General features: G+C 40.2%; 1 protein-coding gene across 12 annotated transcripts; it reads left to right on the top strand.

Annotated features, from left to right (window-relative positions):
• The first annotated feature begins 3532 nt into the window (after positions 1-3532).
• Positions 3533-24901, top strand: LOC131235010 (T-complex protein 1 subunit theta-like). 12 transcript variants are annotated; one of them, XM_058232078.1, is made up of 10 exons: positions 18861-19460; positions 19598-20314; positions 20807-20916; positions 21264-21378; positions 21685-21753; positions 23090-23191; positions 23287-23348; positions 23456-23566; positions 24080-24230; positions 24528-24901. In XM_058232078.1, the coding sequence occupies exons 3-9, from the start codon at positions 20900-20902 to the stop codon at positions 24168-24170; spliced, it is 567 nt and encodes a 188-aa protein (XP_058088061.1). In that variant the 5' UTR covers positions 18861-19460; positions 19598-20314; positions 20807-20899; the 3' UTR covers positions 24171-24230; positions 24528-24901. The 12 variants fall into 12 exon arrangements, 6 of the variants coding, with proteins under 6 accessions (XP_058088059.1, XP_058088061.1, XP_058088060.1 ...); XM_058232077.1 differs by lacking the exon at positions 20807-20916 and having other exon boundaries at positions 20270-20314; XM_058232081.1 differs by lacking the exon at positions 20807-20916 and having other exon boundaries at positions 21534-21753.
• The last annotated feature ends 485 nt before the right edge of the window (positions 24902-25386 follow it).

Below are 25386 nucleotides of genomic sequence, written 5' to 3'. Positions count from 1 at the left end.
AATCGAGCCGAGCCGAGCCGGCTAGTCAAGCTTGAGGACCGGGCCGAACCGAGTTCATGCTAGGGTTAGCTACTAGCTGAGCTAAGCCGAGTTGTGCCAAGCTCAACTCGTGCACCACTCTAAGCCCAACAACGAGACAGATCTAAATATGAAGTGGACCACACTACAGAAAGCCGTGGTAATTTAGGGCCCATTTGAATACCACCAAATAAGTTACTTTTCTAATTACACCATTAAATAAATAACTTATTCCAGATAAGTAGGTTTGGTTTATGATTAGTTATAAGTAACTTTTTTACTTAAAACTACTTAATCACTTCAGTTTTTTTTTTTTTTAAAGCTTTCATGCTTTTCATAAGTTGCTGAAGAGAAGCACTAGGAGAGACTAAAGAGAAGAAGTTGATAAGTATATATATATTTTTTTATCACATATACTTATCTACTTAATAAGCAAAACTAAGATAAGTGATTTATGCTATTATGACATAAGTAGCTTATGTAATGTAACTTATGATCTAAACACCCATCATTAAAAACTCCTAAAGTCTCTGTAATATTTATCTGCCATGCCACTTGGTCTCTATGCACTAAATGAGTCAGAAAAAAAAATGGAAAAATGGATGGACAATCATGAATGAAATACATACATAATGATGGTGGGGCCCATAGAGCACCGAGGGTAGCAAGTCAATACGGAATCTAAGTCCCAATGGCATCACATTGGGATGATTTTGCCCACCTAATTGGTTTTAAAAGAATGGAAGCAGATTGTGTTCGGCAACACCCAAATTAATTTTTAGAGAATGGAAGGGGATTACGTCCGGTCCCACCCGTCTCTAGCAAGGAACGGGCCCATCATGATGTATTTGTTTATCTATGCCATCCATCCCTTCTCTCAAGTCATTTTAAGGCATGACCCGAAAATGAGGTAAATCCAACGCTAAGGTGGACCACACCAAATAGTAATGAACAAAGCATTAAATTAAGTTGCATTAAATGCAAGAGTCATCTCTAGTGTGGTCCACTTCAGCATTGGGTTTGCCTCATTTTTGGGCTCATACCTTAAAATGGTATGAGAGAAGGGATGGACCGCGTGGATAAATAGATGCATCATGATGGGCCCCACATAGATCTGCCCATTCCTTGCTAGAAATGAGCAGGGACTGGACACAATCCGTATCCTAAGAGAATCCCTGACCTTAAAATTTGAAAAGATGTAAGATGAATTTACGGACGCAGATTGGCTAGTAACCCTACCACTAGCCAATGGCTAGTGGTTGGTGCTGTGTGAGCCATACCATGATGTATGCGTTTCACCCATGTCGTCCATTCATTTTTCCATATCATTTGAATGTATAAGCCCAAAAATGAGGTAGATCCAAACCTCAATTTGTGAACAATGGATGAGGACGTGGCATTTTTTGAGGGCGTTGACCCATTCCTATTGGGTCGGTGGTTGTTGATGTGCCGATCGTGAGCATGTATAGTAGAATAATAAATATAGGGCTAAGAATACATGGATTCATGATGTAATAGGATCTAGGAATCTAACAAATCATAGAGCATACATCCAATGAATGTTCAACATGTGATGCATGATGATCTAGACTACTGCTGGCTTAGATAAGACAATATTCAGGATTTCAGCAAGCCACTGAGCTGTAAGCTAGTGGAGGATCTAGAATGCAATGCATGAGAGCTAGGCTACCACGGGTTGTCTGATAGGATATAATTTGGATTTTTGACAAAATCCAGAGCATAAATCCAATGGAAAGCTAGACAAAAAAGGTTGAGGAGGGAAGTAATGATATTAAAAATATTGCTCGCATCATGTGCACTCCACTATTTCTTTTAGCGTAGAAGCCTAAGATTGTGAAGGATTCACTTGACTCATTTTCCTTTGTCGTGCAACATATTCCCCAAGATTAACAGAATTGATCGTCTGAGCACTTAAGGAGTCTTAGCCAGAAAAGAGGCTAAAGAATCTACGGTCAAATAGGGTCTATAAAATCGCCCAAGGAACAAGGAATCCGAAGAATCCTGCCTCGAATGACTCCTAGATCGATCTGCATCGTAGATCCGGGTAAGAGCCTCAATTACGAAAAACGAAGGGGTTAAGCACCATTTTCCACCCGTGTAGAGCACATCTCTACTTTGCTAGGTTGTACATTTTTAAAGGGGAGTAAGGGAACTTCCAATAATATAAGTAAATGCATATCGTATATTAGCCTGTAAAGCTTAAGTTTACAGGAAAAGAAACTGAAGTAAGAAAAAATTGTGAATAGATGCAACACTAAACTTTTGGTTATTTATTTAAATCACGTTTTCTTATAAATTGTAGAGTATACTCCATGTGATGTCAGAACAAAGTCTATTGATAGAGCGTGCATAAAGGAAAATGAAAGCAGAATAAAGTGAGAGTGGGTGAAGTGTGTAGAGATGTGTGAACTCGAATGCAAGTTGATTGAGATGTGAGAAGAAAAAGGGGAGACCTCTGTTAGACAGCTCACATACCTTGTATAACTAGTATACCTTGTATAGTTTGTTTCCATAGGTATAGGATTTTGAGTTTATTGTTTTCCTTGTATAGATGGTTGTAATCTCTATATATTCAACCCCATTGGGTTGTCTCAAATACAGAAAACCTTTTGGCTTCACTGTTTTCATGCTCTCATCTCTTGGAAGTGTAAGAAGTAAGCCACTGTTTCCAAATCGAGCACAGAAGCCGAGTATCGGGCAATGTCCGCTGCGTGTAGTGACCTCGTCTGGTTACGTGGACTTCTTTCAGACTTGGGTATTCCTCTACAGAATCCTACTCCACTCCATGTCGATAATCTCAGTGCCATTCAGATTGCCTCTAACTCGGTTTTTCACGAACGGACGAAGCATATTGAAGTTGACTGTCACTTTATCCACGAGAAATTTCAGTATGGGCTCATTTCTCTTCCACATGGTGCATCCCATGATCAGATTGCCGACATTCTCACCAAGTCCCTCACTTCTGCACGTCACTCTTTTCTAATTGGTAAACTGTTACTTGTTGATGACCAGCATTAGTTTGAGGGGAGATGTTAGACAGCTCACATACCTTGTATAACTAGTATATCTTGTATAGTTTGTTTCTATAGGTAGATGATTCTGAGTTTATTATTTTCCTTGTATAGATGGTTGTAATCTCTATATATTCAAACCCATTGGGTTGTCTCAAATATAGAAAATCTTTTGGCTTCACTGTTTTCAACCTCACTGCACCAAAAACCCCGTTCAGGGAGGGTAAGGGTTTTGGTTCTGAAACGGCTTAAAACCGTGTCATAATGGTTTTGGTTCTGAAACGGCTCAAAACCGTGTCAGAACCAAAAAACTGTGTCAGAACCCAAAAAACCCTATTACATAACTTCCTCTTTATCTCCAGTCGCACCAACACAACCCTATTCTCGATCTCTCCCTCTCTCTCCCGCTCCCTCAATCTTTGGTTCTCGATCTCTCTAGCTCCCGCTTCCTCACTCCCTCTATCATTACTTCCCGATCTCTCTCCCGCTCCCTCTTTATCTCCCTCTCTCTATCTCTCTCGCTCCCTCTCGATCTCTCTCCCTATCACTACAAGAAAACAAAGCCCTAATTACCCGCTCTCTCTCTCTCTCTCTCTCTCTCTCTCTCTCTCTCTGTCTCTCCAACCAGCCTCACTTTACATTTTTGCTCGGTAGGTATATAGTATTTGCAGAGCAGAGCTACTCAGAAGTGAAAAAGGTAATTTCAAGGGTTAGGGTTTTGATCCATTCTCTTTTAGAGCAACTCCAATTTTAGGGTTTCAATCTCTACAACACTCTCCTCATCTCTCTCTCTCGTTTCGGAGTCGGATTCTATAAGTCTCAGCCACGAGAATGGGGTTCCAGATGCACCCGTACGGAGTGCAAACGATGCTGAAAGAAGGCCACAAGCATCTCTCTGGCATCGACGAAGCAGTCCTCAAGAACATTGATGCTTGCAAGCAACTCTCCACCATCACCTGAACTTCGCTTGGACCGAACGGTAACGGCTCTGCCTACTGAAGTTTCTTCGCCCTGAAAATATTCAAAATTTACGGTGCTTTTTAGTAGACTTTCTTATTCATTTCCCATTTTTGTTTTATTTTCGGAATCATTAATAATGACCATGGTTTCTGTTAATTATTCGGTAATGTCGCCCTGAAAATATTCAAAATTAGTAGCTCATAAGGTTTTTATCTGGCCCCATTAGATGCTTACTCATTGTAATGATCCTCGGTCTAGCTTCAAAATATGCGAGGTTGATTAAAAATTTTCCCCCTTTTTTGGGCATGTTCAGGTATGAATAAGATGGTCATTAATCATTTGGACAAACTCTTTGTTACAAATGATGCTGCAACTATTGTGAATGAACTTGAGGTACAGCGTCCTGCTGCCAAGATTCTTGGCAAAGCTCAACAGGAAGAAATTGGTGATGGAGCTAATCTGACGATATCTTTTGCTGGGGAGCTTCTCCAAAATGCGGAGAAGCTTATTAGGATGGGATTGCATCCAAGTGAAATCATTAGTGGCTACACAAAAGCGATCAATAAGGTCCTTCATTTCTTTGCTGAATGACCTGTTAAACTGTATTCTGAACCTTTTGCTCATTAGGCATTGTGCATATGCTGATTTTTGCTCTGTTGATGCCTAGACGGTTGATATTTTAGATGAGTTGGTTGAAAAGGGCTCGGAAACAATGGATGTGCAGAACAAGGATGAAGTTGTTTCCCGAATGAAAGCTGTTGTGGCCAGCAAGCAGTTCTTACAAGAAGATATTTTGTGCCCTCTTATTGCCGATGTGCATACATGGATGTTGGTGTTTATTTATTAATATTATTTTTGGTCCCTTGGTTTTGAGAAAAATTCAAAAGCTGGACTTCTTTTATATTACAGGCATGCATCCAGGTCTGCCCCAAGAACCCAGTGAACTTTAATGTAGATAATGTTCGTGTCGTAAAGCTTCTTGGAGGAGGTCTGAATAACTGTTCAATTGTTCGTGGCATGGTCCTGAAAACTGATGCTGTTGGAACTATAAAACAAATGGAAAATGCAAAGGTGTGCCTTTGGAAAACTAACTATTGGTTCTTATACCAATACAATATTCTTATACTATATTTGCTTCCTCACTTATTTTCTGGTTGTAAATATCATAGAGTAGACATACATTCCACCCAGTGCATTGTATTTTTTCTATCAAGGATCTTTTGTGTTCTTAAATCTCTCTCTCTCTCTCTCTCTCTCTCTCTCTCTCTCTCTCTCTCTTCGTGGTTTTTTTGGTGATGCCTTGTATTGGATGCCTTTGTCTGATTTGGATTTGGATGTTTGATGGAGCACATTTACTTGCCATTTAGTATTGAGTGGTTTTTTGGAAGGCTTAATGTTTCTGAAAATGAAAAAAAAATAAAATTCTACTCTCTAGGAGTATTTTCATGCCATTTGGCATTGGGTAATTTTGCGCATCGGAAGGCTTACTGTTGTTTCCTTCTTAGCCAATTTGGTTGAATTGATTTATGTAAGCTTACTATTGATCAAAAGAAATAATATACATGAGCTTACGTGTCCCTGTGTGTGGTCGAAGGGGCATGGGATCCAATGTTGACAGAACAAAGGTCATTGTTAGTACTGAAACTGCCCCTCTTTTTTGTGCTGTTGAGATCTCATCATGGTTCCATGATATCTGTTTTTTCTAGAGGAATTTCAATCTTTGCTGAAATCATCTGCAAATTGTTGTGGTCTTGTATCATGGATAGAATTTGTTTCCGTAAAAGCAGATTTTGGATCTGAACCAGCTATAAGTACTATAAGCAGATTTTGACATTTTACTTGTAATGTAGTAAAATGCACCATTACTCACTTGCATTTGTGTATTGTATGTTAATATCCCATTACTCTCCCCTGCATTTATGTATTGTATTTTAAGGCATGTTTAGATGTATTCCAGAATGAGAATGAAATCGAGTATGCATCAGCTGGTGCACATTCACTGGATTGGAGCTGTTTGGTGCATCTAGAAAAATATTAATAGTTGGATGTGCTAATGCTCGTCTGCAAAATGTGCCATAAAAAACATTTCTGTTACAGGTTCATTATCTATCATTGTGCTTTCTCCATGCAGAGACCTCAGCTTTAACAGCCTGACTGGCGATATTCCAAGCTCCTTTGAAGGCCTTGATTGTTTGTTTGTTTTGTTTTGTTTTGTTTTTTTTTTTTTTTTTAAATTTTTGCACATGCTATACCCATTAGCATTTAGTGCCATTATGCTAATTGTAGTAGATGATTTAGCTGCAAACCACGATGTTATGCAGATAGTAGAGGTACCAATTAAGAAGATTTATCTTTTTAAAACTAGTTTATTGCAATTATTGTGATCTATCCTAGATGTTTATTTGTGTGCTCTATGGCTGTGGCGCAGAATTGTTGACTTTCTTGGAATTTTGAATTGAGAAGCTTTTTAGGAGTCTGAAACTGAATTGAATTGCGATTAGCATGAATTGTGAACAACTCATCTACTGATTATTTTTGGTTCTTTCATGGTTTCAAAGCAATATGCCACTGAATCTTTTATGCTTTTAGAGAACTAGGCTATTATATCCATAACTTACCTTCTTTAAAAAAGAAAAAAGAAAAAAAAAGAAAGAAGATGAACAAGAGGTGATGGCAAGGGTAACCTTTGCTAATATTCGCATTGTTAACAAGCTCTTGAAGGGAGAAGCCAAAGACAGTTCACATTCTAATAGGCGAGAAGCTATATGTTTTTTATACGGCGATGGTGAGTTCATTGATATCAAATTATGCTATTTTTTTTCACTTAGCTACATTTTTTCTTCATTGCTTCCTTTCACTTTTTACAATGACTGATCCCCTGAAACTGCTGTAGTTTACAAGTATTTTGCTTTGAAAATTGTTTTTAAGGGAAAAAATGGAAATAGATTCTTTAGGCAAGAAAAGGTTGTAGCATACAACCACCTATAGGTGATTGGTTCTCTTTAAAATTTAGTCCTATTAGGACCTCTATCTGTTACTTATGGTCTATGAATGTAGAGCAGTATCAAGAGGCATTCCCCTACAGTTTGATATGTTATAAACTAAAAGCATGTTATCAATATGGCGTTTCAGAGGTACAAGGCTCATAGCCATGACACCATTGTCTTGGCTGGAGTTGAGTATGGAAGTGGAAGCTCTCAAGATTGGGTTGCCAAGGTTCCAATGTTGTTGGTGAGTTTTCTTGTTTGCTTAATCTTTCCACCACCTTGCATTCTGCATGCTAGTAATGTTTTATTCTATCGTTTAGATAGTGAAACCAACTTTAGATGGTTCAGAAAAAAACAGCAGCCCTTTTTGGAATGATGGTCTAACTAGTTGGTGAGTTTTTGGCAATAACATCTACACAGCAGGGCCCACCTGATGAACAGTTTGGATTCGTGTGACTACAAGTTGCATTGTGCTTACCGTATTCATCTACATTTCATCATTTCAAATTAGAAAAAAAAGGATTCTGTGTAAACTGAGAGATGCAGAAGATTTTCTGTGTATTTGAGACAACCCAATGGGGTTGAATATATAGATATTACAGCCGTCTATACAAGGAAAGAAGTAAACGCAGTATCTCCTATCTATAGAAATAAGATATACAAGGTAACAAGATATACAAGGTATGTGAGGTGTCTAACATCCCCCCTCAAACTAATGCTGGTTATCGAAAAGTAATAGTTTGCCAACAAGAAACGAGTGACGTGCAGACGTAAGGGATTTGGTGAGAATGTCAGCAATCTGATCATGGGATGCCACATGTGGAAGAGAAATGAGCCCAGACTGAAATTTCTCACGAATAAAGTGATAGTCAACTTCAATATGCTTCATTCGTTCATGAAAAACTGGGTTAGAGGCGATTTGAATAGCACTGAGATTATCGACATGGAGTGGAGTAGGATTCGGTAGAGGAATGCCCAAGTCTGAAATAAGTCCACGTAACCAGACAAGCTCACTACACGCAGCGGACATCGCCCGATACTCGGCTTCTGTATTTGATTTGGAAACAGTGGCCTGCTTCTTACACTTCCAAGAGATGAGGGAAGTGCCGAGAAAAACACAGTAGCCAGTAGTAGATCTTCGCGTGAGAGCGCATCCAGCCCAATCAGCATCCGAATAAGCACGAAGGTCTAGAGTCGCTGTGGAGGAAAAGAACAGAAATCGATCTAAAGTTCCACGAAGGTACCGTAGGATGCGCAACACCGCAGTCATATGAAGAGTCCGAGAAGCAGAAACAAACTGACTGACGACTTGGACAGCGTAGGCAATATCAGGGCGAGTTATAGTTAAGTAAACCAGACTCCCAACCAGACGGCGGTATAAATCGGGCTGTGCAAGTAGATCACCATCATCACGACCATAGTGAACGTTAAGTTCTAAAGGAGTCTGAATCATCTTCTGATCCGTCAGTGATGCTAAGGTGAGAAGATCCTTAGTATATTTACGCTGGCTGACCAGAATCCCACGGTTGGAACGTGAAAATTCAAGTCCAAGAAAATATGTAAGATGGCCGAGGTCTTTCATCTTGAATGATGATTGCAGAACTTCCTTTAAAGCTGAAATGCTAGTAGCATCGCTACCAGTCAGTAGGAGGTCATCAGCATAAACCAGAACAATAACAATGCCATGAGCAGTGGTGCGCAAAAATAAGGATGGGTCATGACCACTTTGAGTGAAGCCAACACCTGTAACCACATCGTGAAAGCGTTGGAACCATGCCCACGGTGCCTGTTTGAGGCCATACAGGGCTTTCTTTAGGCGGCATACCTTATTGTCAGGAATTAAAGAGCCAGGAGGAGGTTTCAAATATACGGTTTCTTGGAGGTCTCCATGAAGAAAGACATTTTTCACATCCATCTGAGAGAGTGGCCATGAGCGAACAGAAGATATAGCCAGAAGAGTACGAACAGTTTTCATCTTGGCCACAGGATGGAAAGTCTCATCGTAATCAATTTCGTATTCCTGTTTGTATCCCTGAGCGATAAGTCGAGCCTTGTATCGATCCAATGATCCATCAGACTTGAGCTTTACAGAATAAATCCATTTGCTACCAATTAGCTGTTGGTCAGTGGGTCGAGGGACAATCTCCCACGTATGGTTATCATCCAATGCCGCAAGTTCTTCTGCCATAGCCTTCTTCCAACAATCATGAGTGGCTGCCTGAGAATATGAAGTAGGAATAGAGACAGTATCCAGAGTAGCATTCATGGCAGACATAGAGCATATCAAGCGATCAGGCGCTCGATGTTCACGAGCAGAACGACGTATCGAGGTAGGTTCAGGATCCGTAACAGGTACAATAGGTTCGGGTTGAGTAATAGGTGGTGGATCTGTACATGGTTGACATGAGTATACCTGCAATGGACGAGGGAGAGTACTCGAGGCAGACGAAATATCAGGAAAGGTGGTTAGACCAGAAGAGTTTGGAGTGTGTGGAGGAGGAAGAGATGAATGAAAGGCAATATGTTCAAGAAAAATAACATGTCGTGAAACCCGAACACGACGAGAAACAGGATCATAACATCGAAAACCTTTTTGAGTTTCTCCAAATCCCAAGTACATACATTTGACCGATTTTGGAGATAGTTTATTACGTTCACGTGAAGCCAGGTGAACATAACAAATACAACCAAACACACGGAGTGTGGAATATGCAGGAGGTAAGCCGGTGAGAACAAAGTAGGGAGATTTACCATTCAGAACTTTGGTTGGCATCCGGTTAATCAAGTAGATTGAATGTAACATGGCTTCCGCCCAGAAAGAACGAGGAACACTCATAGCTGTCATCAGAGTGTTGGCAGTTTCAATAATATGACGATTTTTTTGTTCAGCCACCCCATTTTATTGTGGAGTATCAGAATAGGTGGTCTGATGAATAATCCCATGACCTTGAAGAAAGGTACGAAATTCGATTGAGAGATATTCCCCCCTGAGTCAGAGCGGAGAGTTTGAACTGAAACCCGAAACTGAGTCTCTACCATAGAGTGAAATAACTTGAATTTTTCAAAAACCTGTGACTTTGATTGCAGAAAGTAAATCCAAGTGTACCGTATGAAATCATCAATGAATATAACATAGTATCGTAATTCAGAGAGGGACATAATTGGTGATGGACCCCAAACATCTGTATGCACAAGTTCAAACATAGAAGATGTTTTTGTAGTACTTAAAGAAAAGGGAATACACTTACTTTTTGAAAGACAACAGGAAGAACAAGAGTAATCCAAATCATTTTTATTAAGAGAAATATTCCCATGCCAGATGAAATTAACTGAAGCAACCGATCCGAATGTGGATGACCCAGGCGAAAGTGCCACAGTTTCCACATTTTATTTGCTGAAGTAATATCTGATGAAGATGGAGAAAAGAAACAATGAGCTGGGGTGACAGATTGATCAAAATCAAGCACGTACAGACGACCATGCCGCCTACCCTTCCCAAGTACCTTCCCCGTTGCCAGATCCTGCACAAAACAACAGTTGGGAAGAAATATGACTAAGCAGTTATTGGAAGTGAGTTGACCAACTGAAATTAAATTGGAGGAGAGGTTAGGGACATGAAACACATCATGAAGAGTGAACTGGCGATGGGCAGAAGGAGAGAAAGTCAATGATCCAACGGACTAAATAGGTAGTCTAGTGCCATCCGCAGTAGAAATAGCCTGATTGCCGGTATAGGGACGAATGTCATGAAGATGGGATACATCACTGATCATATGATTGGAAGCACCCGAATCAAAGAACCATGTAAAAGATGGGGATATACCTGACATACCGGCGACAGAAAGGGCCTGAACAATTTGTTGGAGCATCGTGGGAGTCAATGGAGATGAAAGACCTTCAGCAGAAGTAGTAGATGCAGACTCACTAACAGATGTCTCGGAAGAAATAGTGGCAGCCGTAGCAGAGAGAGCACGACCACGGACACGATCATGGCCACCACGTCCACGGCTGAAAGAAGATGCATAAGCTCTTGTACGGCAGTCCTGAATACCATGACCAGTCCGTCGACAATAAGCACACCATTCCTTGCATTGAGCGACAACATGTCCCACCTTGTTGCACCCGCGACAAGTCAAGGGAGAGGAACCAGAACCACGTGTTGGTGGAGTTATGGACACAGCAAGCACCATATCAGATGAGGCCGGAGTGGAGAGAACTTTCAGTCGTTGTTCCTCAGCCAATAAATCATTAATAACTGAATTCAATGAAGGAGTAGGGCTACGGTTCAAGAGAGTAGCCCGACAATGCTCAAATTCCAGACGTAGCTTCATAAGAAATTGACGAACTTGCGCACCCTCGCGCATAGTTTGGAATATTTTAAAGGGGATCCATCATAGTCATCTCTGTCCGAATTGTGACAATTTTGGTGTAAAATGGTTGAATACTGTCGTTACCCTGAGTAAGGGTAACAAGATCCTGTTCAAGATAGTATAACCGGGCCGCATTACTCTGTTGATAAATCGACTGGAGATGTTCCCACATCGCCTTAGCAGTGCGATGAGGCGTGAGTCCAACAGCAATGGACCGATCGACCGAATCGAGAATCCAGGTAATAATCCGTCCATTGTTTATTTCCCAATCATCTAATTTGGCGGCATTTGTGGGGATAGTAACAGATCCATCCAGTAGTCCCCACAAACCACGACTCTTGAGAAAGTTCTTAAAATGAATGAGCCATAAAGAATAGTTGGTACCATCAAAACTACAACGTGGGGCTTCTGTACGTGATGAGTCCTTATCCATTGATTGATCTGAAGTAATGGAATACACAAGTTTCAGATGTACCGTACAGCGAGGGATCTGGATCTCGATGAGCAGAGGTTGAATCTTGGATGTACCGTACAGCAAGGGATCTGGATGAGCAGAGGTTGAATCTGGCCGAACAGGATCTGGACGAGTAGAGTGTGTTGGATCTAAACCTGGATTTGGACGAGCAGAGGCCGAGCAGGGGCTGCCGGACGAGCAAGAGCTGGTCGGACGAGCAGGGATGAGCAGAGGAGCACAGGGACAAAGGCGCAGAGGTGAGCAGAGGCGAGTGGGGACGACCGGACGATGCAGCAGGGTCTGACGAGCAGATCTGATGCAGAAGGGTCGCAGGATGATGCAACAGGGACAGTCGAACGACGCAGGGGAGGTCGGATGAGCAGGAACAATGTCCGAACACAGCAGGAATGGCCGGACGATGCAGCAGGGGCGGTCGGATGGCGTGGTTTAGGCGGCCGGACGACGCGGGGGAGGTCGGATGAGCAGAGGCACTTGCCAGACGCAGCAGAGGTGATGAACGGACGACGCAGGGACGGTTTCGGATCAACTTGGCTCTGATACCATGTAAACTGAGAGATGCAGAAGATTTTCTGTGTATTTGAGACAACCCAATGGGGTTAAATATATAGAGATTACAACCGTCTATACAAGGAAAGAAGTAAACGCAGTATCTCCTATCTATAGAAATAAGATATACAAGGTAACAATATATACAAGGTATGTGAGGTGTCTAACATTCTGATGGTCGAGGATTTGTTTGTTAGTAGTTGTCATGGATGAATGAACTAAAGTAGAAGGAAAATTCTCTACATGGTGTGGCGTGGATATGGAAATTTTGTTGCTTAAAATATGAAATTTCAAACTCGGGAATCAATCTCTTTATATTTGGGTTCAACTTGATTTCAACCAGTTGATCTTCAGCTTCGCTGTGTCAATGATAAGTTGATCATTGGTTCCTCCAACCCTTTAGAAGTTGGTCTGCCTCAATGTTCACGGCTTGCTAAAATAAGCTGCATTAACGGTTTTGAGACGAATCAATTTCTTCTACAACATGAGTTAGATATCCACTGTTTATTTGAACCATGTAGCAGTGTCGACATGCCAATAATGAATCATAAATGCAATAGTGATTTGCTTGGCATTTTGGTTAGTTGATTTCTATGCAGTCTGAGCCTACTGCATTGTATGTAATTTTGAAAATTTTATTCCTAAACAGATGCCATTAATGCAATAAATGGAACAATCATTACTTATGGACAGGTAAGCTGCAATTTGATAGAAATTACTTGAAATGATGCTTGCTCTGGTTGCCAACATTTTCTTTTTATGTTTCTGTCATTAACTGAAGTTTTTCAGATTGTAAATGCATGAATTCATGAATGCAAACATGCATGCACTGCAGTACACATGTATGCAAGTGCGAAGATAAATCCTTGAATTGCTTGTTCTGTTTGAGGCCAGGCTACAATATGCATCCAGTAAGCAATATGTAGCTTTCATATTCATATTGACAAAAAACAAAACTGATAGATGTTGTGTTTTGTTTGTTTCAGCAAGTAATGTAAAGCTTTCATGTCATACTAACAAATTGTAACCTTCAAATAATGCATTTGGAACAGACTGGAGCTGGGAAGACATACAGCATGGAGGTGAAGTGATTAAATTGTATTCATGAATGGGTTGTTTAATGAGTCGTTCTAAGAAAAAAATAGTGGTGTATTTTGAACTGTTTTGCTTTCAATTCAGATGATATCTAGTAACATCCTCATGTTGAAGCAGGGCCCAAGTATGTTGACAAATTTTGGTATATCAAATTCTGTATAATTTCAGAGTATATCTTTACAAAGAAAAACAGAGTATAACAATAGTACAAGAGGCTATACATGGTTCCACAGAGATTGTGCCTAAAAGGACTCAACGGAATGCTGGCCCTATAATTAAGGGATTTCTATCCTTTTATACCTCAATCAGAATCACTCACGCCAACACTCCCCCTCAAGTTGGTGCGTATAGGTTTCTGAGGCCCAGCTTGTCAAGTGAGTTGTGGAAGTTCTTGCTGCACACTGCTTTTGTTAGTATATCTGCCAGTTGGTCTTCGGACTTAACGAAAGGAAACCGAATTATCTTCGCTTCAAGGTTTTGTTTGATAAAATGTCGATCCACCTCCACATGCTTGGTTCGATCATGCTGGACAGGATTATGAGAGATCTCTATAGCTGCTTTGTTGTCACAAAAGAGATTCATCTCACAATCCGGAGCAAAGCCAATCTCTGTCAAAAGACTTCGAAGCCAAAGAAGCTCACAAAGACCCTTAGTCATTCCACGGAACTCAGCTTCAGCACTTGATAATACCACTACCTTCTATTTTTTACTCCTCCAAATCACGAGGTTTCCTCCAACAAAGGTGAAGTAATCCGAGGTGGACTTTCTATCTGTGACATTCCCTGCCCCAATCAGCATCAATATAGCCTTCGACTCTTAAGTGATTATTCTTAAAAAACATAAGTCCCTTTCCAGGAGAGGATTTTAAGTATCGAAGGATTTGAACCACTGCATCCATATGATCTTCACTTGGGCAATGCACGAATTGACTAACAACACTTATTGCATAAGCAATATTGGGTCGTGTATGAGAGAGATAAATCAGCTTACCAACCAATCTCTGATATCTTCCTTTGTCAGTTGGTATTTGATTTGGGTACTCTCCGAGTTTGTGATTTTGGATCATTGGTGTATCTGCAGGCTTACACTCCAACAATCCAACTTCAGATAATAGGTCAAGGACATATTTCCGTTGGGACAAGAATATCCCTTAATTGGATCTAGCGACTTCGATTCCCAGAAGGTATTTAAGGCCTCCCAAACTTTTCATCTCAAATTCTGTTGCCAACTGCTTCTGTAGCTTTGATATTTCTTCTGAATTATCTCCCGTAATAATCATATCATCCACGTAGACTATTAAAGAAGTGCTCTTTCCCTATCGATGCTTTAGAAAGAGCGTATGGTCTGAATTGCTCTGATGAAAACCATATTTCTTCATTGCCAAGCTCAACTGTCCGAACCATGCCTGAGGAGATTGCTTTAGTCCGTATAACGTCCGTTGTAATTTGCATACAACTTTGGTCTCAAAGGTCGCTACATATCCTGGAGGAACATCCATGTATATTTCTTCTTCGAGGTCACCATGGAGAAAAGCATTTTTCACATCGAATAGGTGTAATGGCCAGTCGAGGTTTGCTGCTAAGGACAGTAGAACTCTGACAGTATTTAACTTGGCAACTGGTGAGAACGTCTCTTGATAGTCCACACCGTATGTTTGTGTATAGCCCTTCGCCACTAGTCTCGCCTTGTATCGCTCCATTGATCCATCAGCTTTGTATTTGATGGAGAACACCCATTTGCATCCCACTATTTTTTTTCCTTCAGTTAGAGGCACGAGAATCCATGTCTCATTCTTTAGTAATGCTTCCATCTCTTCCTTCATGGCTTGAATCCACCTAGGGTCTTTCAGAGCTTCATCAACACTAGTGGGAATATGGCATGAGGAAAGCTCATTTGCAAAGGTCTTGAGAGATTCAGATAATTTCTCTGTAGATACATAGTTGGCAATTGGATACCTCGACCTCCGTTCCTCAACTTCTGGAGAGTATTTGTTAGGTGGTTTTCCACGATTGTGCCTGAAAGGGAGCTCATAACCAACTGGAGTATCCACATTGTTAGAAATCTGAGATATGGGTGGAGTGCTTACCTCAGCGATATTCTTAGGAGATGAGTCATTGGATACAGGAGAGGGGGGGGGGGGTTATCATTTCGTCTTCAGTTTTCGAAGATGTCGTTGGCTCAATATTTGTAGTAGAAGATGTCGTTGGCTCAATATTTGCAGTAGAAGATGCCGTTGGCTTAGTATTTGTAATATTTGGTTCCTCGAGGGCTGGTAGAGAAGGAACTAAAGATCCTCTAGTAGTGTTATTGAGTAGCCAATTCATCTCTTCATCACTGGTCTCCCCCTGAAGGGAAGAATTGGAAGCGGCGGGAGAAAAGAACATGTCAGATTCCAGAAACGTGGCATCCATCGTCACATATGTATGCTGGGTGGAGGGATCATAGCAGCGATACCCCTTTTGATTTACAACATACCCCAAGAACAGACAATAAATGGCACAGGGATTGAGTTTTGTGCGCTGGTTCTTGGGAAGATGAACAAAGGCAACGCATCCAAAGATTTTTGGTGGAAGCATCAACACCGCAGGTAAGTGAACGACTGTCAACAAGACCTGTAGAGGGGTCTTGAAAGCAAGAATTTTGGTAGGCATTTGGTTGATGAGATGAACAGCTGTGGTAACCGCATCCAGCCAATGAGTGGTGGGCACATGAGCTCCTAGTAGAAGGGCATAAGCAGTTTCGAGAATATGACGATTTTTCCACTTAGCGACACCATTCTACTGAGGGGTTTGAGCGCAAGATGTCTCATGAAGCAGACCACGGTGTTGAAAATAATTGTGAAATCGACTGTTCATGTATTCGCCACCATTATCAGACCTCAGAATCCGAATTTTAGTAGAAAATTGAGTTCGAACCATGGTATGGAAAGCTTGGAAAATGCTGAAGACCTCATCTTTATTTTTTAGTAAGTAAAGCCAAGTCATTCTAGTGCAGTCATAAACAAATATCACAAACCACCATACACCAGACATAGAGGGTTTTGGAAAAGGACCCCACACATCAGAGTGAATTAGAGCGAAAGGAATATCACTTTTATTCATACTTAATGGATATGTAACTCGATAACTCTTGGCTAAAATGCAAGTGTCACATGTAAAGTCTGAAATTGACAATTCCGAAAATAAATCAGGTAACAAATGCTTTAAATATCTAAATGACGGATGACCTAACCGACGATGCCAAAGCAAAATCTGTTGTACTTTCTGGTCCCTCGGATGGTGTACATGATATGCCCGACCCACACTGAAGTCATCCATGTAATATCCCCCCCCCCCTAGTACCACGCCCAACGATCTCCTTGGTGAGAATATCCTGAAGAAAAAAGGTAGGGTAAATTAGCACCAAACAATTCAGGTCTTTGGTAACTTGACTTATAGATAGTAATTTGTGAAAAAGGGAGGGCATAAGTAAAGTGTTAGACAAGGATGAGCTAATGAAAACTTTACAGTGCCAGCGCCTGTAATCGAGGAAATAACCCCATTAGCATTGGCAATGCTAGTGCGCCGTGGCGGGGAATGTTGGGAAAAATCCTTGGCGTCAAATGTCATGTGATCCGTAGCTCCAAAATCAAGTATCCAATTGCTCCCATCACCATAGCTACGGGAACCAAAAAGAACAATACCTGCGGTGCAGCCTGAGGATTTAACAGGAATTAATGAGAGCTCTGGTTCTGCTGTAACTACTGCAGCCTTCCCTTGACCTCCATCATTTCCATCACGACGCTTTCAGGCTTGGAGTTTATGCCACCAGTCAGGGTACCAGTGAAGTTTGAAACAAGTTTCATGGGTATGCTTGCCATTTCCACAATGAGAGCACTTAGCTCCGTCCCCTGTGACCTTTGGCTTAGAGTTTGTCACTTGCTTGCTACCATTTAAGGAAAGGAAACCAGTGGTAGGCATCCCGACTGGTGTGTTATTTTTTCCAGCCTTTGATGCCAAAAAAACACCCGAGGACCCATTCGAATCTCCTGCCGTCATCACAGCTTGGCGAACTACTTCCCTGCGGACATGAGCGTAGGCCTGCTCCACCGTGGGGAACGGTTGCATCTGCAGAACATCACTATGGATGTTATCAAGGTGGTCATCGAGCCCATCCAGAAACACATAAACACGATCTTCCTGAAGCAATGTGTTGTAGTGCTTGATATCCAAGGGGCACTCCATCGGATTGGGGCGGCGGAAGTCTATCTCACGCTAGAGGCCCTGAAGCTCATTATAAAAATTTTCCAGGGAGCCACCACTTTGCTTGAGCCTTGTTACATATCATTGGAGGTCGTAGACTTGAGAAGCATCACTGCCGTCGAAATACGTGGTGGCAATGGCATCCTAGACTAACTTGGCAGTAGGGAAATGAATGAAGTTACCTATGAGGGAGGAATCCATGGAGTTAATGAGCTATCCTTTTACAACAGTGTTGTCTGTGCACCATTGTCGGAAGGTCTGGTTGGTCGGAGAAGGTTGAGGGAGGTCGCCATTGATATATCCTAGTTTGTCTTTACCGGAGATGTACATCTCAACGACCTGGGACTAGAGGGCATAGTTGGTGCCGTCCAACTTGATGCCGATCGGTATAGCAGCGGCGTTTGTGGTTGTGGTTGGAATGGAGGCTTTGGTCAGAACCTCCATCACCTTCGTAGTCAGCTCGGTGAGTATGGCAGGGGTCGGTGAATTTGCGTCGGCCATTGAAGTAGAAGCGATCGGTGGGTTAGTTTAGAATGAAAGTGGTGAATATCCGAGAATAACAGATCGATGGCTCTGATACCATGACAAGTTTTGGTATATCAAATTCTGTATAATTTCAGAGTATATCTTTACAAAGAAAAACAGAGTATTTAACAATAGTACAAGAGGCTATACATGGTTCTACAGAGATTGTGCTTAAAAGGACTCAACGGAATGCTGGCCCTATAATTAAGGGATTTCTATCCTTCTATACCTCAATCAGAATCACTCACGCCAATGTCAAAGTGTGATGGACAGAAAAAAGGAATACTTCTGCGTGTTGTAAATGGGCTTTTTGACTGCATAACATCTGCCAATGAAGGATCCAAGTACATAGTCAAATTGTCAATGGTATTATAAGTACTGATGTTCGTGATTTTTCAAACTTACCAATTTTGCTCAAACTTCTCAAATTTTATAACTTCTTAAATTTCTTTTTCAAAATGTTTATTTTTTGGTCAAAATCTTGAGGCTTTTTAAAATTTTATTATGTTCTGTTCGTTTATTCTGCAATTCTTCTCTTTGGGAAAATAAAAGACTGTCACTTAAGAGAGGAGATTTAAAGAAACCAACCTAGAAAACTGTAATAAAACTAGATGACTGAGCTAGTTCATAATCAGTCGCTAAATATGATTAAAAGCTTTCTTCTTCTTCTTCTGCTTACCTGTTAGATTGCTGAATGACTGCTTGGGAGCATTAGAGAGCAGCTAGCAAATGTGCAGTCCAGGTATAGGTAGTCAAGGCAACTGTTAGTCTCTCTTCTGTATTTCATAGGTAACTTTCGTAGGAAGTCAGGGGTGAGTCTGCAATCTCCTGTATGCAGAATATGGGGGAGTGGGGTGGTGTGGAGAAGGTAAGGAAGTTGTTGGATGACAGGGGAGTTAGGAAAGAGGCTGGTTGCAGTGTAATAGAGGAAGATAACAAAGAGCTTATGCATTTCTTGCTGGATTCAAAGCCTAATACGAATTTGATTTTTCTTTTTTCGCAGAACCCGTTCACTAAGCATTTAAGTGGCTTCGGAAATAGCAATTATATTAGGCAAGTTCCCATTTTCTCACTTTTTCACCTCAAAATGCAAGTGAATAAGAGCCATTCTTATCTCATGTTATTACATTCAGAAGATTTGGGAGTTTGTGGGTTACCCTTTGGAGTTGGATTTGCAACCTTTCGTTAGCAGCCCAAATGACGATGACAACGTGAGTTGAAACTTCCGCCTCAACCATTGAATTAACAACTGTATGTCTGATTTTCATTGGACAGATTTTTTTTTTTTTTTTTTTTTTTTTTTTTTTTTTTTAAATTTTCATGTCTTTCTTAATTTTTTGGATATTAGGGGAAATCTCTAAAAATACCCACTTTTCAACAAAATTTCTTTCATGCTAACCTTGTATTGCTACAATTGAGGTTGTGGCAAGATCAGCAGCATGGCTTGGAAGAGGCCTTTCTTGTGTTTGTGCTCAGAGAAGAGAAATGATGAATGATTTTCTCACGTTGTCGTAAATCTACATTCACTGTGCACATGTTACTCACCTGATGAGCAGGCCAGCCTGATTTTGCAGATAGGACAAGCGCTGTGGGGATTTCCTGATGAATGTCCATGCCTCGTGTGTGGGCCATGTTGGTAGCAGCGGAGTGTGGCAGCCGATCTGGAAATATCATTCATTCATTCACAACCCAGAAAATTACAGAGCAAATTGATCATTGCCATAAACTCAACCAGTCTTCCCTTCCTCTGTAAAACTCTTATCTTCTTCTTCTTCTTCTTCTTCTTCTTCTTTTTAACTGAAAACCCGGACCCTTTGATCAGATCTGCAAGTAATCTAAATTGGATTTATGCATGGGGGACTCATTGCCTTGTATTTGTTCTAGTTCCAGTTTTCTCCCTTCGAATAAAATTACTGTTATCCATTTAAAGAAACTGCATGACAAGTTTAATATATTTATCTGAAGCCTGGTTGTTTATTGGTGCAGCAACTGGCCCACATTTCCCCAAATATTCATAAAGGGAGAGTTTATTGGAGGGTCTGATATTATTCTCAACATGCACCAGGTAATTTCTCATAAAATTATTTTAAGAGTTTATATGCCCACACTCACCTCTATATGCCGTCGCCTAATACTGATGCAGGACTTCTGAGCCAGGCATCAGGTGTGCCCAGTTGATACAACCTGGCGAAAAAATCAGGGTTGGTACACCATCAGGAGGCCAAGTGTATGTTTAATGTGGACTGATGGCTATTGTTTAAGAACTGCCTTTGTTTTCATACACGTTTGGTCCACCTGATGAGCTGTGCTTCCTGAGTCTGAAGCAGGCCACCTAGAACACAATGGGGGCCCTCCAGCTGCACACCACTTGGATTTTGTCCCACATGCTTGCCAGTTTGGCACTTGCGATATAGATGCACAAGGGCTTGACAAAGCTCTATATATTAATTTGGTTTTGTTCAACATTTCTTTGTTTTATCTACTGTCCCGTTGAAGTTGTCCCCAAATAGCTGGGGCAAGGCTATTATGATGACCATGATCTTCTATCCATTCACAGACTGGAGAATTGAAGGAGAAGCTCAAGGATATCACTGTCGAAGCCAAGCCATGAAAAAGGCAGGAGAAAGCTCTCTACTAAAATAGAAATAGTATGACTCCATGTGGGAGGTCAGACCTTTTTCCTTTTTCTGTGGCAAGATGCAGTGCTATGAGGTCTGGTAGGGGGTCCTTACTCTTACTCCAGTGGTAGACTCTCAGGAGTTTCAACACCTGGTTGAGGGTTTGAGTACCCATAGGTGGTGAAATCCCACCATGGCGTGAGTGTGTGGTGGTGTGTGTGTGTAGGAAAAAAAAAAAAAAAAAAGGTCTGGTAGGGGATAAAATTCTTCCCCCCTCCTCCCCCCCCTTTTCTTAAATCATCTTTTAGGCTGGTGAAATGCACCTTTTCTGTTCTTAATGAATAGCTACCAATTATTTACATTTTTTAATTTCCATTTTATCTGAAAATGCTGTAGACTTTTTGGTGGGCATATAGGGTCTAATGCAAACTACGCACTTTGGTTTTGGTGGACAGCGTATGGTAAATCAAAACCACCTGGAGTGCGTGCTGCCCATGTGACCAGCTCTAAGGTACAACTTAGCTTACTAAGTAATAAGTTATGAAGTATAAATTCTGCTACATGTGGAACTCGTTGTTAATTTAATCAGGATATTAGCTTCTGCCAGGTAATTTCATTTAAATTCTGCTGTACTGATTTTGAAGAACATCTGAAAATTTGTTCAAGTACTCCATGTACAGATATCCAACAATTTTGTATGGATGTTGGAAAGTGCTTTGAGACTTACGAATGGAGAAGGAAAGTTATTAAATATAAAAATGCATACAGTATGGAGGGTTATGTAAAGAATAATGATTTACTGACATCATTTTTGCAGCGCAGGGATTTGTTTGGTGCTTTTGGTAGAAGCTCCATATGTGATCAAGCTCCATACGTGTGGAAATTTGTTAAGTTTTGAGTGTTGGAGGTGATATACAACAATGGATTCTGATTTGGGTTTTCAATATTTCAATATGGTTTTCTTTTTCAAGAGGTTGTTTGATTTTTTATGGAATTTGATTGATGGGTCTGATTTAAATCATGGCTTTGGTAATGGGTTTATAATCTAATGCCATTTTCCGCATAATCCGTTATTTAATGTTATGAAATATTAATACATGTAACAACTAATTCTCTAAAATTGTTATAATTTTCTGCATTCCAGTTACCATATAAAGTTTGCTTTCATTGCTAATATCCTCACTTTGTTTCTCTTCATTGTTTTTCTCTCTGATTTTGCATTGCAGGTATTTGGCATTAAAACCTTTATGAAAACTTTTTACCATTTAAAGATGCTCATATGAATGATTGGTCTTCAAATTTTGATTATGTTACTTTCTAGTAGTTTATAGGAATGCAATTACAGTGTTTGAGGATGCTTCCTTGTTTCCAATGCTTATCATGTTCATTGTTTTTCATGGATAAACAGAACATTCATAATTCAATTCATTAGCTGAGTTGGAAATCTGTCTTCTGGTTTCCAGGCCCGACTTAGCTGAGTTTCATAAAACTCCATGACTCAGCCCAGCGTTTGAGAAATTGTTTCCTTGCTCTGCTGCTTTCAGGCTTTGCTGTTTGGTTTTTCAGCAATTGTGCTCTCAGGTTTGGCTAAATTTTCAATTCAAGCTAAAATTAGCTGCCTTTGTTGAATCTTTGATCACTTCCTTGTCAAAGGTTTCTCATCCCTATTCTTAAATGGTTCTTCAACATGAATTAAAGAACTTTGCACTAGTGGGTTACTTTGTTCTCCTTTGTAGGAAATAGATATTTTCTGCTATTGTAAAATCAGGAATACGCTAATCCAATGAAAGAAATTGAGAACAGAGGAACTTTGGGGGTTTACTTTTATTCTCTGTTTCTTTAATCAATAAATGTGGGAATGACCAAGAGTCAAAAGGAATATTTATGGAACAAAACGTAGAAGAAAGATTATCCTCACTAACTCAAACCTGTATAGGACGTCATGCATCCTCACTAACTCTAAGAACTGTATAAACATTTTCTTCTTTTGAATCAACATTTATGGAATATCCTTGTTATTTTCATGAAAGACTACACTGAAATGTCTATGGAATTTTGGATATTTTGGAGATAAAGAAGACCCCTTGCTATTCCTTATATAACATACGTTTGGATTCTCAATTGAAATGAAGTACAAATATATTTCAGTTTTTCCACCGTTTTTTTTTTTTTTTCCCTGGCTCTAACAGATATGATCAATACTTCTGTACTTTGATTCATAGGGTCATAATGTTGTGTTGATCTCCAACCATCAGACAGAAGCTGAACCAATGATAATTGCCTTGTTGCTTGAGACATTACACCCTCATGTTGCTGAGAAGATGGTATGCTACTTTGTTGTTTGTTTTATTCTAGGCCACTGAATGAAAAGACAATCATGATTGTTCTTATTGACTAAATATTGTGCTTTGTACCACAGACCTATGTTGCTGGAGATAGGGTTGTGACAGATCCTGTTTGCAAGCCCTTCAGCATGGGAAGGTGCTCATGAAGCTTAGTGATTTGCAGTGGAGAAATACATATCTTGTGATTTGACTATATTTATTGAACTCTCACAATGTTTATTACTGCATACTGTTTTGTGCCAGAAATCTTGTCTGTGTATACTCAAAGAAGCACATGCATGACATTCCTGAGCTTGCTGAGATGAAAAAGAAAGCCAATACCCTGAGCCTTAAGGAAATGGCTCTGCTTTTAAGGTATATCTGCTTTGTTTAATTCCTTTTCTTTCCAATGATACATTTAGAAATACCCTTCAAAAAGTTAAGACCTTTAGAAATGTGAAAGATGCAGAAGAGAGATTTGACACACCAATGCTAGTGACATAACAAGAATCTATGCATTTAATTAATTAATTAATTAATTTATTAAGGCCTATATGAGTTTTTAAAAGGTGCACCGATATTTTGAACATTGGCTGTAAGGAGCTTGTGAAATGTATCTTTGCTGCGAAGCATATGAGACCACATGTGGGGGGGCCCTTAGAGTGATCTAGACATTGTTTGGGTCATCCATTTGCAAATGATCAAAACTGTTGATCCTGTCCCTTAATAGATTTTATGTCGTGATCCATCATTCTGCAGCTTGTGGGATTCGCTGGTCAGGCAAACAATCGTGTTGATTGAATCCACAGTTTGGATTATTTATAGCCGCCCATTGTCTAGGAACTTGTGTGGCCAATTTAGTAAATTGAATGTCCTAAATTCCACCAGGTCATCTACATGGCAGGGCCCACCTAATGCACGGGCTAGACAAAACATTGAGATGGAGGTCAGATTACTTGGCAAAGAAAAAAGGCGTTAGGGTTCCATCGAAGGTTTTGAGATATTTTTCTTTGGCACCAAGGCTACAGAGGCTATACAGGTGTGCATTCAATGTTAAATATAATTTTAATATTATCCTATATACAGTCCATTGATACATTTGGGCAGAGAACATCATAGTATAGAGGTGTTACAAGTCAGTAGGAGCCCTCTTTCTCTCCTCTTGTTTATCGTTTTTGTTTTTTGGTTATTTTAGTTCATATATGGTGGTTTGTCATTGTAACTATTTTTGGGGCTTTTAGTCTCTTACTTTCCTTCTTTTATTTATTTATTTTTTGCCTTAAAAAAATAAATTGAGAGTCCCTCTCATACAAACACAACGTCCACATCACTGCAGTGGATCATGGCGAACCTGGTGAAGCATCAGGACGTGCAGGCCATGCTAGTGGAAGAGATCGATCGGGTTGTGGGGGATGGACGAGAAGACATTGAGGAGGAGGATTTGCAGCGGATGTCATATCTGAAGGCATTGATCATTCTAGAAAAGAGCAAGGAATTGTTAGATTATAGAAGCCTGGAAATGAAATGTTGTATTAAAATTGGAAATTGGAATTGGAATTGAAATGTGTACTAGAAAAGAAAGAAAAGATTATTGTGTGCAAATCATTCTATTGTCCTTTTCTTTTATTTGTATAATTATCTGGCATATAATACAAGTAAATTACATACCCCACTCTCTCATATAATGAACAAAGGTGTTTAAAATTGTTCTTAAAATTCTGTCCTAAAATCTAATCATTGGCAACATTAATAGGCGTCCAAAAACGTTTCTAAAATTTTGGTGACTGTTGGCACTAGAATGGTTTAAAACCATTCCTAAAATTCCATTTCTAAAAATTGAAATGGTACCCAAAACGGTTTTGAACCGTTCTTGTTTTTCTATGATGCCTCATTTAGGAACAGTTTGAAACCGTTCCTAAAGCATTTAGGAATGATTTTAAACCGTTCATAAATGACGATTTTGGTGTAGTGCCTAACACCCTTTTATGCAAAAGGAATGGTCGGATATTCCCGATTCTAAGCCTACTCTTTTGACTTCAATGTTTATCTCGGCTTTTAACTTCTCAATTGAAAGCGATAGAGATAGAATAGAGGCAGGGAGAAGCTCTTGACAAAGATGCTCGGTTAGAATGGTTTGAAGAAGAAGAAAAGGAAAGGCTGCAGAGAACTGCAGAATTTTGTCTTTTCCCTATGCT

Source organism: Magnolia sinica, chromosome 19 (assembly GCF_029962835.1).
Source record: "Magnolia sinica isolate HGM2019 chromosome 19, MsV1, whole genome shotgun sequence".
Lineage (NCBI taxonomy): Eukaryota > Viridiplantae > Streptophyta > Magnoliopsida > Magnoliales > Magnoliaceae > Magnolia > Magnolia sinica.
This window is presented reverse-complemented; position numbering and strand designations above follow the sequence as displayed.

Bases quoted from the DNA above. Each gene is read 5' to 3' on its own strand.
- LOC131235010 (XM_058232076.1), top strand. From the start codon at position 4,326: ATGAATAAGATGGTCATTAATCATTTGGACAAACTCTTTGTTACAAAT. The intron at 4,578-4,677 runs GTCCTTCATTTC...GTTGATGCCTAG, and splicing joins ACACAAAAGCGATCAATAAG to ACGGTTGATATTTTAGATGA. The intron at 4,825-4,919 runs GTGCATACATGG...TTTATATTACAG, and splicing joins TGTGCCCTCTTATTGCCGAT to GCATGCATCCAGGTCTGCCC.